This window comes from Dendrobates tinctorius, unplaced genomic scaffold, assembly GCF_039654945.1.
Source record: "Dendrobates tinctorius isolate UK_male_01 unplaced genomic scaffold, ASM3965494v1 ptg000028l, whole genome shotgun sequence".
NCBI lineage: Eukaryota > Metazoa > Chordata > Amphibia > Anura > Dendrobatidae > Dendrobates > Dendrobates tinctorius.
In genome coordinates, this window is record NW_027361696.1 from 81,009,478 (window position 1) to 81,026,335 (window position 16,858).

Consider the following 16,858-nt stretch of genomic DNA (forward strand, 5'->3'; position numbering starts at 1 on the left):
GTCTAATGTATTCACCTACGGCAACTGCTTTGATAGTATGTTTGGGATGGCTACTTGTAGCACACAGTATAATGTTTCCACTCAAAGGCTTTTTGTGAGTTTTTGTGCTAATGATTTGGTCCACAGATCCCTACAATTCCAAATTCAAAAAATAAATATTATTTTTATTCACTCTATGAGTGAATTTAATATTGCAATCATTTACATTGAGTTATTCCATAAACTCTGGTATGGTAGATACATCTTCACCCCAAATGATGAGGATATCATTGATGTATCTACCATACCAGATATGATCATCAGAGAATTGGTTACTGTTAGTGATGAGCGAGTATACTCGCTGCTCGGGTTTTCCCGAACATGCTCTGGTGTCCTCCAAGTATTTTGGCGTGCTCGGAGATTTATTTTCTGTCAATGCAGCTGCTTGATTTATGGCTGCCGGACAGGCTGAATACATGTGAGGAATGCCTGTTTGTTAGGGAATCCCCACATGTATTCAGCCTGTCTAGAAGCTGCAAATCATGCAGCTGCCTCGACAGAAACTAAAAATCCAAGCAACGAGTATACTCGCTCATCACTAGTTACCATGAGAAAAAAATGTATTTTGACTCCCAAAATGCCATAACCAAATTTGCAAGCGATGGGGAAAATTTAGCCCCCATCGCTACACCAGATTTTGTAAATAAAACTTTCCATCAAATGAATAAAAATTATGTGTCAACAGATAATTGTCATGGTTTATTGAGAGTTCAGGGTAGGGTGTGTAAGGGTTAACTTGGAGAGCCTCTCTGTGCTTCCAGGGAGGGTTTTTATAGCCTCATGGTGGAGCCGTCCCCTCTCGTTTATACTCCTAGCTGAGTGTGCCTGACCCTGTTCTGTCTGTGCTTCATGCCAATCGTTGTTTGTCTGTCTGGTGTTTGATTCGGTCCTGTCACTGTAAATGTCTCTTGTCTGCTGATCTTGTACCTCGCTGCCCGTCCCGTGTATGACCCCTGGCTACGTTACTGACCCCTCTTGGAATACCCCTCTTGTACCTCGCTGTCTGTCCTGTGTATGACCCTTGGCTACGTAACTGACCCCTCTTGGAATACCCCTCTTGTACCTCGCCGCCTGCCCCGTGTATGACCTGGTTGCTTGTCTGACTATTCCATTCCTCTGAGCCACATCATTTCCAGTATAGCTGCTAGCGTTACTGAGGTTCGCCTGTGGCCCCGCCCACCTTCTCGCCTGTGGCCCTGTGAATCTCGGCTGTCTCACCACAGCTCCGCCCTCCTCACAGGTCCTGGAGCTGCTCTCTCATTGCCAGCGCTGTGCTCCTGGCCCGCACCACAGTGAGTAGACTTCCTCCACCCTGGTATCCTGCCCTTGTCTCCTAAGTGGCTGCTCTAGCACGCTACTTGCTGACAATAATATGTTGCCTGTAAAATATCATCTATCAGGTTTTGAGAGTATGTAGTATGATGCTGTAGATGATATTGCAGAGCAGGCATAGCCAAATGATGAGGAATGTTTGTATATAATGAAACAACATCACAGCACAGCCAAGAATACTTGGCAGACCATTTTTTGTGAGCAAAATTACTTAGAACATCTCTAGAGTCCTTAATATGCCCTGGAACTCTACATACAAGAGGCTGCAAAAGCGAGGCCACCCATTCTCCTAGGTGTTCATTGGCTGATCCCATGCCTGACACAATAGGCCTCATAGCTGGTATACTCGTCCCTTTTATGAATTTTAGGTAAACCATATAATATAGGGAGTACCAGATTGGAAACTTAGAAAATCTGCCTGTTTTTTTGGCGAAAACACCCAAACACTGAGCATCCATAATAATTTAATTTACCTCTTTAATAGACCTAAGTGTAGGATCATTGCTAATTACTTCATATATTGTTGTATCTGATAACATTTCTATCATTTTTATTTTATAATCCTCAGAATCAAGAACTACCATTACTTTTCCTTTGTCTGACATTTTTATTACTATATTCTATATATTTTTTAATTCTTGTAGCGCTTTCCTTTGTTTAGCAGCAAAAATACTTTCCTTGAGAATTTGCTGATTGTTTTTAGTTGTTTCCATACTTAATAATTCTAATTCTCTTTCCATTATTTCCTGAAACCTATCCATACACTCTGATCTGCTATTAATAGGATAAAAATAAGGATTTTTTGTATTACATTTTTTGGATAGGTCAGTTTTTTCTTGATCCATTTGTTCATTGTCACAAAGTTCCTTGAGTGTTAGCAATGCCATCTGTTCCTTATAGGCCATATGTTGATATTCATTAGAAGGTGGATCCGATCCCAGTTCCTGTTCATTTTCTTCCTCACTCCAAAAATGTTTTTTTACCGTTAAATTTTGAATAAATTTATTGATGTCAAAAATTGTAGAAAAAAAAAAATTTGAACCGGTACAAAATTCAATCCTAATGACAGCACATTCATTTGGTCTTCTGTCAATGTTTGGGAGGAGAGATTTAAAACGTTGTTTAGTTCTATTTTTTCATCATTTTCCTTTTGTGCTGCATTATCACTCCTAAATTTATGCCGGAGCTTTTGCCCCCCACCTCCTATTCCGTTTTTTGCAAGATGGAATTTTTTACTTCCTTGTGTGGTAGCACATTCAATGAAAGATGTGTTGGAATTATTGTCCAAAAAAATCAGGAACTGAAGAAGTAAATGATGCATGCATTTTGTTCCGTTGTCTGTTGTGAGACTAGCTGCGTTTTAAAACTGGTTTGGAATTTTTTTTCCTATTGTCCCATTTTATTACTAATCATGCGGGAAACACATCAGTATTACAAGTTAGTGGAATAGAACAGGTTGGCCGGTCTGAACGAGGTGGAGATATCAGGAGATGACTTCTTACACGTGAAGCCTTCTGGATCTATAACCTGAATACGAGAACACCAAATGGCTTGAATAAGCGCAATGAAATCATGTATCATTATTGAAGTTTATATTTTTGTGTACAAGTTTTTTGTCTTTTATGTATTTGATTGTTAATAATTGTTTTATTATGTTGTCTGTTTTTTATTTTTTTGTATTTATGTGAGAACCACTCAAATGACCATTAGAAAAATGCCTATAATTGTGGCACCTGCTAGAAAATCAGCTGACATTTAGCTCTCACTTTGATTGGTTCTGGTAGAATATAAAAAGTGAAGTAAGAGCTTTGATAAAGATTTGGTTTCAGATCGAAGTGCGTCGCTTGTTTCCCTCTATGAGCACTGTCCTTGGAGTTTTACCGCATTAGGAAATTCTCTTTAAAACATGTTTCAATAATGTTACAAGTTTTTTAAGGAGCTGGAATAACTAACCCTTTTTTCCTCAACGATTGGATGCCTGCGATGACGTTGCGGAGGTGCCAATCGAAGGGCAGAGGCGGGCCCCACCCTCTCCGTCTTCTAAATGCTGCAGTCGACATCTGCTGCAGTAAGGGCAGGGTGTCAGCTGTGATATTAGCTGACCACATGGAGGCGATCGCATGCACACAGCCTCCTGTGAGCGCAAAATCGTCACAACATACCCAATACGTCCTAGGTCGGGAAGGTGTTAAATACAGTTAAAAGTTAAAAAAAAAAATTAAAAATATGAAAAAAAAATATAAAACACAAAAGTTCAAATCAATCCCATTTTGCCCCATTGAAAAAAAGAACAATAAAAAAATACACATATTTGGTATTGCCGAGCTTAGAAACTCCAGATCTATTAAAATATAAAATAAATTAGATTGGCAAACAGCGTAACAAGAGAAAAAATTGAAACGCCTTTTTGTGCCTGACCCATCATTGCAATAAATTGCAGTAAGAGGCGATCAAAACACTGTATCTACCCAAAATGATATAAATAAAAGCATTGGCTCAGGGCGCAAAGAATGAGCCCTCACCCGGTCCCAGATCCTGAAAAATAAAAACACTACAGGTCTTGGAAAATGGCAACAAAGGCTAATGTTTTTCCTGCAAAACTCCCCAAACATTTTTTCACCACTTAAATTAAAAAAAACTAGACATGTTTGGTATCTGCGTACTCAGACTGACCTGGAGAATCATACTGCCGGGTCAGTTTTACAATAGAGTTAATACAGTAAGCAAAAAATAAATAAATAATTGTGGAATTGCAATTTTTTTTTGCAATTTCACCGCACTAGGATTTTTTTTTTCCTGTTTTTCAGTACACTATATGGTAAAATCAATGGAGTCATTCAAAAGTACAACTTGTTCTGCAAAAAATAAGCCCTCTTACAGCTATGGGGATGGGAAAATAAAAAAAAGTTATGGCTCTTGGAAGAAGGGGAGGAAAAAAAATAAAAAACGGAAAATCACAAAGTGGTGAAGGGGTTAAAGGATTACTGCATTACTTTACGATTGAGGACCGATCCTTAGATCAACAATATCAGATGGATCTGGATCTAAGCAGCTGCAGAGCTGAGACGCTGTCAATTATGTAGCGGCCGCTGCTGTATACTGTGGATCGGATAATATTCATTTCAATAGGAAAAAGAAAAATGAAAAATTGCCCCAACACTTTCCATATCCTTTAAACTAAGAGAGCATTAATTCCTTTGAAAGGGGGAGTGAATGATATCCAGATCCAGGCAAATAATGTACAAACATTTTTGGGGTTCCTAAAAACACAGCTGTAAATTTAGTACCCTCAATGTCCAACCTTCCTCTTCAAGCAGGAATGAGAATGTAACCGCTGCAGTCAATCACTGACCACAGTGGTGACCTATGCATCACTGCTGCAGTCAGTTGTCCATACAACCAGAAATGGATATACGCAGTTAAAAAGTATACATTTAGTTTATGAAGCTGTAACCTCAATAATGTTTTTGTTGACTTTCGCTTCCATATCATATCTTTCTTCATCCACAATATCAATTTTTGCATGGAGCTCTTTGCACAGATCCTGCAAATATAAGAAACTTTTATTAAAAAAGATGACCACCATACTTCAGACTAATATGTGTTTTTTTTATTGAGGCACAGAAGAATAAAAAGAACCATTTGCTTGGATAATGGCACATTAGCTACATTAGGCTAGTTTCACACTAGTGTATGGAGGAGCTGCGAAGGGCTGCGGACTTCCTCAGTGAAGCCCCGCCCACTACCGCGCCTCCTCCATTCAGCTCCGCCTCCGTCGGCATGCTTCATCGACTGTATAGTGGCCACGGACGGGTACTACACAACTGTCACTTATTCAAATTAATAGGGAGTGGATGTGAAGTACTAGGTCATGCCTCTATGCCGTAACACAGTATGATGCCGCACAGCTATCCCATACACAGTATGATGCCTCACAGCTACCCCATACATAGTATGATACCCAACACACACACACACACACACACACACAGAATTATATCCCTACATTCCAGCTACACAGTAAGGTGTCCCCCCACACAGTATGATGCTCCCAGTTTCACACTTACAATGTGGTGCCCCCACGATCCCTGAAACACATTATATTTATTAACTCAATACATTCCGATGTATGGTCAGTAGATTACTGTAACCGTGAACTGTTCTTCACAGTGACAGTGCACTCTCTCGTCGGCTATGATCAGAAATAGAGTTGAGCGAAACGGGTCGAAAAATTTCAAAAGTCGCCGACTTTTGGCAAAGTCGGGTTTCATGAAACGAAACCCGACCCTAGGATGAGGTCGGCCACGAGGTCGGCGACTTACGCGCCAAAGTTGCGTTTCAAAAGTTTGTTTTGCGCTTTTTCAGCCAATCAGGATCCACGGACACTGTGGGCAACGTGATGACATAGGCACGGGTCACCACCATCTTTCAGAAGGGCATGCAAGTGATTGGCTTGCTTTGGGGGGCGTCACAGGGGGTATAAAAGGGCGTGCACGCCGACCGCCATGTTACTCATGCTGATCTCAGAATAGGGAGAGCTGCTGCTGCTGATGATTTTGTAGGGAGAGCGTTAGGCAGGGAAGAAGACACCAAAAACTGCTTCTGCTGCTAGCGATTTTGCCTGTACAACACACCAGTCACTGTGTGTGCAGTGCAAGGGGAGGCTATATAGTGGTGTATCAGTGGTGTTGGTTGTTGGGCTGCCTTCTAAGGCTTCCTGACATTCCTGCATTGCTGTTTACCCACTGCTCCGCAAACTGCTTTTTTAAAAGCAATCCCAATTTTTTTTTTGTCCTGCTGAGAAGAAAAAAAAACTGCTTCTGCTGCTAGCGATTTTGCCTGTACAACACATCAGTCACTGTGTGTGCAGTGCAAGGGGAGGCTATATAGTGGTGTATCAGCGGTGTTGGTTGTTGGGCTGCCTTCTAAGGCTTCCTGACATTCCTGCATTGCTGTTTACCCACTGCTCCGCAAACTGCTTTTTTAAAAGCAATCCCAATTTTTTTTTTGTCCTGCTGAGGTACTGAGCGTGCATTTTTTCACACCATACAGCGGTGTACGCTCCTCACACAGTACCGTGTAACGGCTGTTATCACAGCCACAGTGAAGCTATCAGTGTGTCACTCTGTGAGAATAAAACGAGGACATGTTCCATTCTTACAGACCTGCACTCTAGGGAGATTCCTATTCTGCCCAATTCTACATACACCTTGTAGTTTGTGATACACTAGCCAATTTCTGCCTGTGACATAGCGCTGTGAAATTCAGTGGGCCTCACACAATCAATAAGTGTCCAGTGTCCACAAGTGTGTGCAGAAATTCAAAATCTCCCTTATCCTCTAGTCACTTTGGTCACAGCTGTGCCATCGAGCCTGTGACAGAGCACTCAGATATCAGTGGGCCTCACACAATCCAAAAGTGTCCAGTGTCCACAAGTGTCTGCTGAAATTCAAAATCTCCCTTATCCTCTACTCACTTTTGTCACAGCTGTGCCATCGAGCCTGTGACATAGCGCTCAGATATCAGTGGGCCTCACACAATCCAAAAGTGTCCAGTGTCCACAAGTGTCTGCAGAAATTCAAAATCTCCCTTATCCTCTCGTCACTTTTGTCACAGCTGTGCCATCGAACCTGTCACATAGCGCTCAGATATTCATTGGGCCTCACACAATCCAAAAGTGTCCAGTGTCCACAAGTGTCTGCTGAAATTCAAAATCTCACTTATCCTCTAGTCACTTTGGTCACAGCTGTGCCATCGAGCCTGTCACATAGCGCTCAGATATTCATTGGGCCTCACACAATCCAAAAGTGTCCAGTGTCCACAAGTGTCTGCTGAAATTCAAAATCTCCCTTATCCTCTAGTCACTTTTGTCACAGCTGTGCCATCGAGCCTGTGACATAGCGCTCAGATATCAGTGGGCCTCACACAATCCAAAAGTGTCCAGTGTCCACAAGTGTCTGCAGAAATTCAAAATCTCCCTTATCCTCTCGTCACTTTTGTCACAGCTGTGCCATCGAACCTGTCACATAGCGCTCAGATATTCATTGGGCCTCACACAATCCAAAAGTGTCCAGTGTCCACAAGTGTCTGCTGAAATTCAAAATCTCACTTATCCTCTAGTCACTTTGGTCACAGCTGTGCCATCGAGCCTGTCACATAGCGCTCAGATATTCATTGGGCCTCACACAATCCAAAAGTGTCCAGTGTCCACAAGTGTCTGCTGAAATTCAAAATCTCCCTTATCCTCTAGTCACTTTTGTCACAGCTGTGCCATCGAGCCTGTGACATAGCGCTCAGATATCAGTGGGCCTCACACAATCCAAAAGTGTCCAGTGTCCACAAGTGTCTGCAGAAATTCAAAATCTCCCTTATCCTCTCGTCACTTTTGTCACAGCTGTGCCATCGAGCCTGTCACATAGCGCTCAGATATTCATTGGGCCTCACACAATCCAAAAGTGTCCAGTGTCCACAAGTGTCTGCTGAAATTCAAAATCTCCCTTATCCTCTAGTCACTTTTGTCACAGCTGTGCCATCGAGCCTGTGACATAGCGCTCAGATATCAGTGGGCCTCACACAATCCAAAAGTGTCCAGTGTCCACAAGTGTCTGCAGAAATTCAAAATCTCCCTTATCCTCTCGTCACTTTTGTCACAGCTGTGCCATCGAGCCTGTCACATAGCGCTCAGATATTCATTGGGCCTCACACAATCCAAAAGTGTCCAGTGTCCACAAGTGTCTGCTGAAATTCAAAATCTCCCTTATCCTCTAGTCACTTTGGTCACAGCTGTGCCATCGAGCCTGTCACATAGCGCTCAGATATTCATTGGGCCACACACAATCCAAAAGTGTCCAGTGTCCACAAGTGTCTGCTGAAATTCAAAATCTCCCTTATCCTCTAGTCACTTTTGTCACAGCTGTGCCATCGAGCCTGTGACATAGCGCTCAGATATCAGTGGGCCTCACACAATCCAAAAGTGTCCAGTGTCCACAAGTGTCTGCTGAAATTCAAAATCTCCCTTAACCTCTAGTCACTTTTGTCACAGCTGTGCCATCGAGCCTGTGATATAGCGCTCAGATATCAGTGGGCCTCACACAATCCAAAAGTGTCCAGTGTCCACAAGTGTCTGCAGAAATTCAAAATCTCCCTTATCCTCTCGTCACTTTTGTCACAGCTGTGCCATCGAGCCTGTCACATAGCGCTCAGATATTCAGTGGGCCTCACATAATCCAAAAGTGTCCAGTGTCCACAAGTGTGTGCAGAAATTCAAAATCTCCCTTATCCTCTAGTCACTTTGGTCACAGCTGTGCCATCGAGCCTGTGACAGAGCGCTCAGATATTCAGTGGGCCTCACACAATCCAAAAGTGTCCAGTGTCCACAAGTGTGTGCAGAAATTCAAAATCTCCCTTATCCTCTAGTCACTTTGGTCACAGCTGTGCCATCGAGCCTGTGACAGAGCGCTCAGATATTCAGTGGGCCTCACACAATCCAAAAGTGTCCAGTGTCCACAAGTGTGTGCAGAAATTCAAAATCTCCCTTATCCTCTAGTCACTTTGGTCACAGCTGTGCCATCGAGCCTGTGACAGAGCGCTCAGATATTCAGTGGGCCTCACACAATCCAAAAGTGTCCAGTGTCCACAAGTGTCTGCAGAAATTCAAAATCTCCCTTATCCTCTCGTCACTTTTGTCACAGCTGTGCCATCGAACCTGTCACATAGCGCTCAGATATTCATTGGGCCTCACACAATCCAAAAGTGTCCAGTGTCCACAAGTGTCTGCTGAAATTCAAAATCTCACTTATCCTCTCGTCACTTTTGTCACAGCTGTGCCATCGAGCCTGTCACATAGCGCTCAGATATTCATTGGGCCTCACACAATCCAAAAGTGTCCAGTGTCCACAAGTGTCTGCTGAAATTCAAAATCTCCCTTATCCTCTAGTCACTTTTGTCACAGCTGTGCCATCGAGCCTGTCACATAGCGCTCAGATATCAGTGGGCCTCACACAATCCAAAAGTGTCCAGTGTCCACAAGTGTGTGCAGAAATTCAAAATCTCCCTTATCCTCTAGTCACTTTGGTCACAGCTGTGCCATCGAGCCTGTGACAGAGCGCTCAGATATTCAGTGGGCCTCACACAATCCAAAAGTGTCCAGTGTCCACAAGTGTGTGCAGAAATTCAAAATCTCCCTTATCCTCTAGTCACTTTGGTCACAGCTGTGCCATCGAGCCTGTGACAGAGCGCTCAGATATTCAGTGGGCCTCACACAATCCAAAAGTGTCCAGTGTCCACAAGTGTGTGCAGAAATTCAAAATCTCCCTTATCCTCTAGTCACTTTGGTCACAGCTGTGCCATCGAGCCTGTGACAGAGCGCTCAGATATTCAGTGGGCCTCACACAATCCAAAAGTGTCCAGTGTCCACAAGTGTGTGCAGAAATTCAAAATCTCCCTTATCCTCTAGTCACTTTGGTCACAGCTGTGCCATCGAGCCTGTGACAGAGCGCTCAGATATTCAGTGGGCCTCACACAATCCAAAAGTGTCCAGTGTCCACAAGTGTCTGCAGAAATTCAAAATCTCCCCTGTCCTATAGACACCTTGTACCTTGTTTTACATTACTATATAGTTTGTTGGATTTTGTCTACATTTCTACCAAAAATGAGGAAGGCTGGTGGAAGAGGCCGTGGAATTGGGCGGGGGTTGGCAGCTGGTAATGATGGTGTTGGTGGTGGATCTGATGGTAGTGGCAAGAGCAAAATAGGACCGAATGCAGGAGGTGTTGAGCCTGCGTCATCGTCTGGCTACATAAGGCCTCGAACGCTTAGTTTTCTAGGAGTTGGCAAACCGCTTTTAAAGCCAGAGCATCAGGAAAAAGTTTTGTCTTACATTGCTGACTCAGCCTCCAGCTCTATCGCCTCCTCTTCTTCAGTTGTAAAAAGTAAAAGCACTGAGTCGTCATTGGAGGCTCATGTTCATGAACCACACCTTTCCTTGTGTCCTTCACCCCAACCAAGATTGAAGGATGACGCAGGCCATACTACTGATTACTCCATGGAGCTGTTTTCACATACCATGCCTGGATTATCAAGTGAAATGGTGAATTACCCAGGCCAAGATGAATCTGACATGGAGTGCACTGATGCACAGCCGCTGATGGATGATTCTGCTGGTACATTCACTCAGAGCACTACATTGTCCTCGCAGTGTACTGAGCCAGATTCTGACCCTGATGAGACTCAGGTGCCCCTTCCCGCACACTATACCACCATACACGGTGACACAGAGGAAGGTGCACATGACATAGAAGAGGAGGTGATGGATGACCCAGTTGTTGACCCAGATTGGCATCCATTGGGGGAAGAGGGTGCTGCTTCCAATAGCTGAGATGAGGAGCATCCACAGCAGACATCGACATCGCAACAGCTGTTATCTGGCAGGCCCGGAGCACTCCAAAGACAGGTTCCAAACATCAAAAGAGTTGCTGGACAGCTTGTCCAGGGGGTCAAAAGATCACAGTGTGCTAGGCCGCAAAATGTCTGCCAAAGTAGGAAGAGTGAAGTGTGGCACTTTTTTGAACAAAATCCTCATGATCAGGCCAAGGTTATCTGTAAGAAGTGCGCAAAGACCTTTAGCCGAGGGAAAAATCTGAAAAATTTGAATACCAGTTGCATGCTTAGACATTTAACCAGCATGCACTTGCAAGCGTGGACACAACACCAAACCTCAAGTGCCACATGTGCAACTGATCACAACGAAGGTAGTCAGCAACGCTACATTGTTTCCCCCACTGTAAGCCCACCGGTTAGCACAGCAGCAAATGTTGAGGTGTCGTTGCAAGGCCACAGCAGTCAGGGAATCCCACTGTTATATCAACGAAAGACTGATTCTAGGTCATCAGAAAGAACACCAACTCCATCACCATCATCAACCCTCTCTCAGTCCGCCCTGTCCACCGCTACTTCCACCATATGCAGCTCTCAAATCCAGCTCACCCTCCCAGACACTATGAGTAGGTCAAGAAAGTACTCAGTCTCTCATCCGCGTACACTGGGTTTGAACGCCCACATTGCCAAACTAATCTCGTTTGAGATGATGCCCTTTCGGTTGGTGGAAAGCGCAGCTTTCCGCGAACTCATGGCCTATGCAGTACCACGCTATGACCTGCCCAGTCGCCACTTCTTCTCTCGCAAAGCCATCCCAGCCCTCCACCATCATGTGAAAGACCGCATTGTCCATGCACTCAAGCAGTCAGTGAGCGGAAAGGTGCACCTCACAACTGATGCATGGTCCAGTCGGCATGGCCAGGGCCGTTACGTGTCCATCACTGCGCACTGGGTTAATGTGGTGGATGCAGGGTCCACAGGGGACAGCGGTGGTGGGACAGTGCTGCCTAGCCCACAGTATAGGAAACAGTTGGCTGTAGGCGTTCGACCCTCCTCCTCCTCCTCCTCCTCCAGAAGCGAAAGCTCGTCCACAGAGCGCAGTCATACGAGCACTCCATCTGCAGCTGCCACTGTTGCACACGAGGTGTCCCCTTATCGAGCAGCTAGTGGAAAGCGTCAGCAGGCAGTGTTGCAGATGATGTGTTTGGGCGACAGACACACCGCCGAGGTGCTGGCCGAGTACTTTCAGCGACAAACTGAGTCATGGCTGGGCAGTGTACATCTTGAGGCAGGCAAGGTAGTTAGTGATAACGGGCGTAATTTTGTGGCAGCCATAGCCCTTTCAAAACTCAGCCACATACCTTGCTTGGCTCACACCTTGAACCTGGTGGTGCAGTGCTTCCTCAAAAATTATCCGGAGTTAACAGCCCTGCTCCAGAAGGTGCGAAGACTGTGCGCGCACATCCGCCGGTCGCCTGTACACTCCGTTCGTATGCAGAAGCTGCAGCGATTGCTCCACCTTCCCAACCACCGCCTCATTATCGACATTGCAACAAGGTGGAACTCCACCTTGCACATGGTGGAGCGGCTGTGCGAGCAGAGGCAGGCCATAATGCATTTGTGGGAGGATACATGGCCAGGTATTTTGAGAGCAGACATGGAGTTGACCGGTGTGCAGTGGTCGAAGCTGAAAGACCTCTGTAAAGTCCTTCAGTGTTTTGAGGAATGCACACGGCTGGTAAGTGCAGACGACGCCATCCTAAGCATGAGCATCCCACTTATGCGTCTGCTCATGCAAACTTTGACGCACCTTAAGGAGCAGGCTTCTGCAGCCAATGTTGATGAGGAGGAAGAGGAGGAGGGAATCCTTGATGACATTCAGCCATTGTCTGCTCAGGGACCTCTCCTGGACGAGGTGGAGGAAGAAGAGGAGGAGGGGGAGGATGATGGGGATGATTACTTAGGGGAGGAGGATGCATCTCGTGGGGCAAGTGAAAATGTTGGTGTGGCAAGGTCTGGTACAGGGTTTGTGCGTGACTGGAGTGATGTGGATTTGCCAGAAAGTGCTCCTCCAACCAGCACTCGCAGTGCATCATTGACACCGGGAACATTGGCCCACATGTCAGATTATGCCTTGCAGATCCTAAAAAGGGACCCCCGCATTGCCAAAATGATGAACGATGACGACTACTGGTTGGCCAGCATCCTGGATCCACGCTATAAAGGCAAATTACAAAACATCATGCCACAGGAGAACCTTGACCTAATATTGGCTAATAAACAAGCAACTCTGGTAAATCGGTTGCTTGAGGCATTCCCAGCACACAGCAGCGGTGATGGTTCTCACATGAGCCGTACGGGCCGGGGGCAGCTTGGCAGAGGTGTTCGTGGTGCACACAGCAGAAGTGGCGTTGGAGACAGGGGTTTCATGACAATGTTGTGGACTGATTTTTCAAGTACCGCTCACACAACTGGTAATACTGCATCGATGGAAAGTGACAGGAGACAGCAGTTGTCAACTATGGTTACAAACTACTTTTCCTCCCATATCGATGTTCTCCCACACAGGTCATTCCCCTTTGACTATTGGGCCGCTAAACTGGACACCTGGCCTGAATTGGCACAATATGCCTTACAGGAGCTCGCTTGCCCAGCTGCAAGTGTGCTATCGGAAAGAGTCTTCAGTGCAGCTGGATCAATCCTGACAGAAAAAAGGACCCGTCTGTCAACCCAAAATGTGGATGATCTAACCTTCATTAAAATGAACCACACATGGGTTTCCAAGGATTTTGTCCCACCTTCCCCTGATGACACATAGGGTGACAGAAAAATGGCTTGCTTTGGTCCACCTCTTCCTGGGACTTGACCTATTTCACCTTTTGCATCAGCTGAATGTCCAACATCAACATATGCCACTTTCTAAAACTCCCTAACTGTGCTGCCTCCCCCCCCCATGGCCGGGGTCACCACCTAGCGCACGACACCGTGCGAGTGCCGTTGCCCTGGACAGGTGGGTAGGCTGACTCTTGGGCGCGGGCACTGGCACAGGGTCCTTCATAGTGCAATCAAGTGTCTCTGACGGTGGTGGTGCACACCCGCCGTCAGACACACCGCCGTACTATGAGGGGCCCAGTGCCAGTACCGACGCCCACGAGTGGGCCCCCCTTGCTTGGGCAGGGCCCCAGCATTTGCAATCTTTACCTCTCCCTGCTCCTCCGCTGTGTAGTCTGGGCCGTCAAATCCATACTGTGCCTGACACCGTCTGAGCCTGCCTCCTGATGTATAGACATATATTTTGAATGTGTACGCTATCCATACATGTTATCCGGGGAAACGGTACCCTTTCTAACCTTTGTGCAATCACGTGCAATCCATACTGGGCCTACCACCGTCTGAGCCTGCCTCCTGATGTATAGACATATATTTTGAATGTGTACGCTATCCATACATGTTATCTGGGGATACGGTACCCTTTCTAACCTTTGTGCAATCACGTGCAATCCATACTGGGCCTAACACCGTCTGAGCCTGCCTCCTGATGTATAGACATAGATTTTGAATGTGTACGCTATCCATACATGTTATCCGGGGATACGGTACCCTTTCTAACCTTTGTGCAATCACGTGCAATCCATACTGGGCCTAACACCGTCTGAGCCTGCCTCCTGATGTATAGACATATATTTTGAATGTGTACGCTATCCATACATGTTATCCGGGGATACGGTACCCTTTCTAACCTTTGTGCAATCACGTGCAATCCATACTGGGCCTAACACCGTCTGAGCCTGCCTCCTGATGTATAGACATATATTTTGAATGTGTACGCTATCCATACATGTTATCCGGGGATACGGTACCCTTTCTAACCTTTGTGCAATCACGTGCAATCCATACTGGGCCTAACACCGTCTGAGCCTGCCTCCTGATGTATAGACATATATTTTGAATGTGTACGCTATCCATACATGTTATCTGGGGATACGGTACCCTTTCTAACCTTTGTGCAATCACGTGCAATCCATACTGGGCCTAACACCGTCTGAGCCTGCCTCCTGATGTATAGACATATATTTTGAATGTGTACGCTATCCATACATGTTATCTGGGGATACGGTACCCTTTCTAACCTTTGTGCAATCACGTGCAATCCATACTGGGCCTAACACCATCTGAGCCTGCCTCCTGATGTATAGACATATATTTTGAATGTGTACGCTATCCATACATGTTATCCGGGGATACGGTACCCTTTCTAACCTTTGTGCAATCACGTGCAATCCATACTGGGCCTAACACCGTCTGAGCCTGATTCCTGATGTATAGACATATATTTTGAATGTGTACGCTATCCATACATGTTATCTGGGGATACGGTACCCTTTCTCACCTTTGTGCAATCACAAGTAATCCATACTGGGCGTGAGAACGGCTGGCGAGCTGTTAAGCAAGCTACAGCACCTGTGGTTTGCACACGTAAGTTTTTCATTTTTTCAGGAATGACGGTTAGGCCTAATTCCGGAACTGCGGTTGACCTGCACTTACTGGGAAATCATTGTTCGCGGGTAATAATTGTAATCAGTGATCCCCATCACTAACGTTGTTCAGCGGGTTATCTGCACCTGTAAGCGACAAACGCTGGCCTTTTCAGTGTAGCGCACATGCAGCCACGGACATGTAAGGGCATGACACACCAGTTATTGGCCAATCTCATGTGCCAGAGCCTCACGTGTCCCTCTAGTAAGCCGGACTCGGACCGCGGGGCATGACGGAGTCTCGTTCGTTAACGGAATTAAGCTTGCAATGTTTGCATCTGTTCTGTAGCTGGCATGGTTGAGGTTTCCCAGGTGGAGTCGAATTTAACCGTAGGCTCCACTCCTGGTGGTGCCCTTCTGGACATTCCTTTAAGGTTCAGCTTTGCAACCATACTGCCCACGTGAAACAAACACTTTGCCTTCATGAACGCTGTTTGGAGGGTCATGACTCGTGGGAATAACACCGCCCAATCAGTTAACCTGCTAGAGAGATCGTTTGTTGCTCCCAAGCATGACATCACACTCCCTAGGAAGAAGGTAATGCCACTGTGGCGACCGTACTCCTGGGGGCGACACAAGTGCACTGATGCCCAGCCACTGCTCGATGAATCTGCTGGTACATTGACCCAGACCACTACATTCCCCTCGCACGCTACACGACCTGAATCTGACCCTGATGAAACTCAGGTTACCCTTCCCATATACAGTTCCATCTTACACGGTGACAAAGAGGAAGCTGCAGATGAAAGTGCAGGTTCGGCCCACCCGCCATCAGACACACCACCGTACTATCAGGGGCCCTGTGCCAGTGCCGTCGCCAACGAGTGGGCCCCCCCTGCTTGCTCAGGATCACAGCACTTGCAAAGTTGAAATACTGTGCAGTGAGATGGAAGATGGGGACGACGAGGAGTCCAGACAAGTACAGGGATTCCCTAGCGAGGAGACTTATTTGATTGTTTTCAATGTTGGGACAGCAATTTTTGGGGAGCACTATACTCTGGAGAATGATAGATGGGGCCCACCATACACTGGAACATTCCAAAGGTGGACATCAGACACTGGAGCAGCATTTACAGGGCCCATTATACACTAGAGCATTAGAAATGGGGCCCATTATGTTTGGAGCATTATTTGGGCCCATAAGACAGTGGAGCTTCATCCATGGGGACCAACATATACTGTAGCATTATGTGGAGCTCATCATATACTGTTTCAAACATTATATGGGACCAATGATTCTGTATGGAGAAATAGATGGGCCTCGTCATGAGATGTAAAAAGTGAAGTATTTTTCATTGTACTATACCGCTATTTCTCTGCCGTATCGGAGCATGATGAGTTGTGGTATGTGTTAAAGGGGCGCTCTTTCGCCCAGGGCACATGAAAACCTGCAGCCAGCCCTCCCCCCCACAACTTTAGCCAAATAACCCCCATTTTTCAGTGCGTAACTTGTATTATGAAGTTAATTAAGGTTGACAAGCTTAAGTAAGAAGAATTGATGCTTTTGGCATTCAAATGGGCACTGTAGGTGTGTTTCCTGTCCTCTCACTGCCGACTTTTATTCCCCATTGACTTAC

The 16,858-nt window shown here is 45.8% G+C and overlaps 1 protein-coding gene across 2 annotated transcripts in view; it reads right to left on the reverse strand.

The window, feature by feature from the left end:
- The window catches only part of TNNI3 (troponin I3, cardiac type), a 64,760-nt gene that overhangs the window by 27,993 nt on the left and 19,909 nt on the right, over positions 1-16,858 (reverse strand). Inside the window, exon 4 of one of the 2 annotated variants that reach the window (XM_073571076.1) lies at positions 4,826-4,915. The exons of the other annotated variant lie outside the window; for it this stretch is intronic. Coding sequence (XP_073427177.1) covers positions 4,826-4,915 — 90 coding nt within the window. The remainder of the gene's footprint in view (positions 1-4,825; positions 4,916-16,858) is intronic. 2 annotated transcript variants of the gene reach the window in all.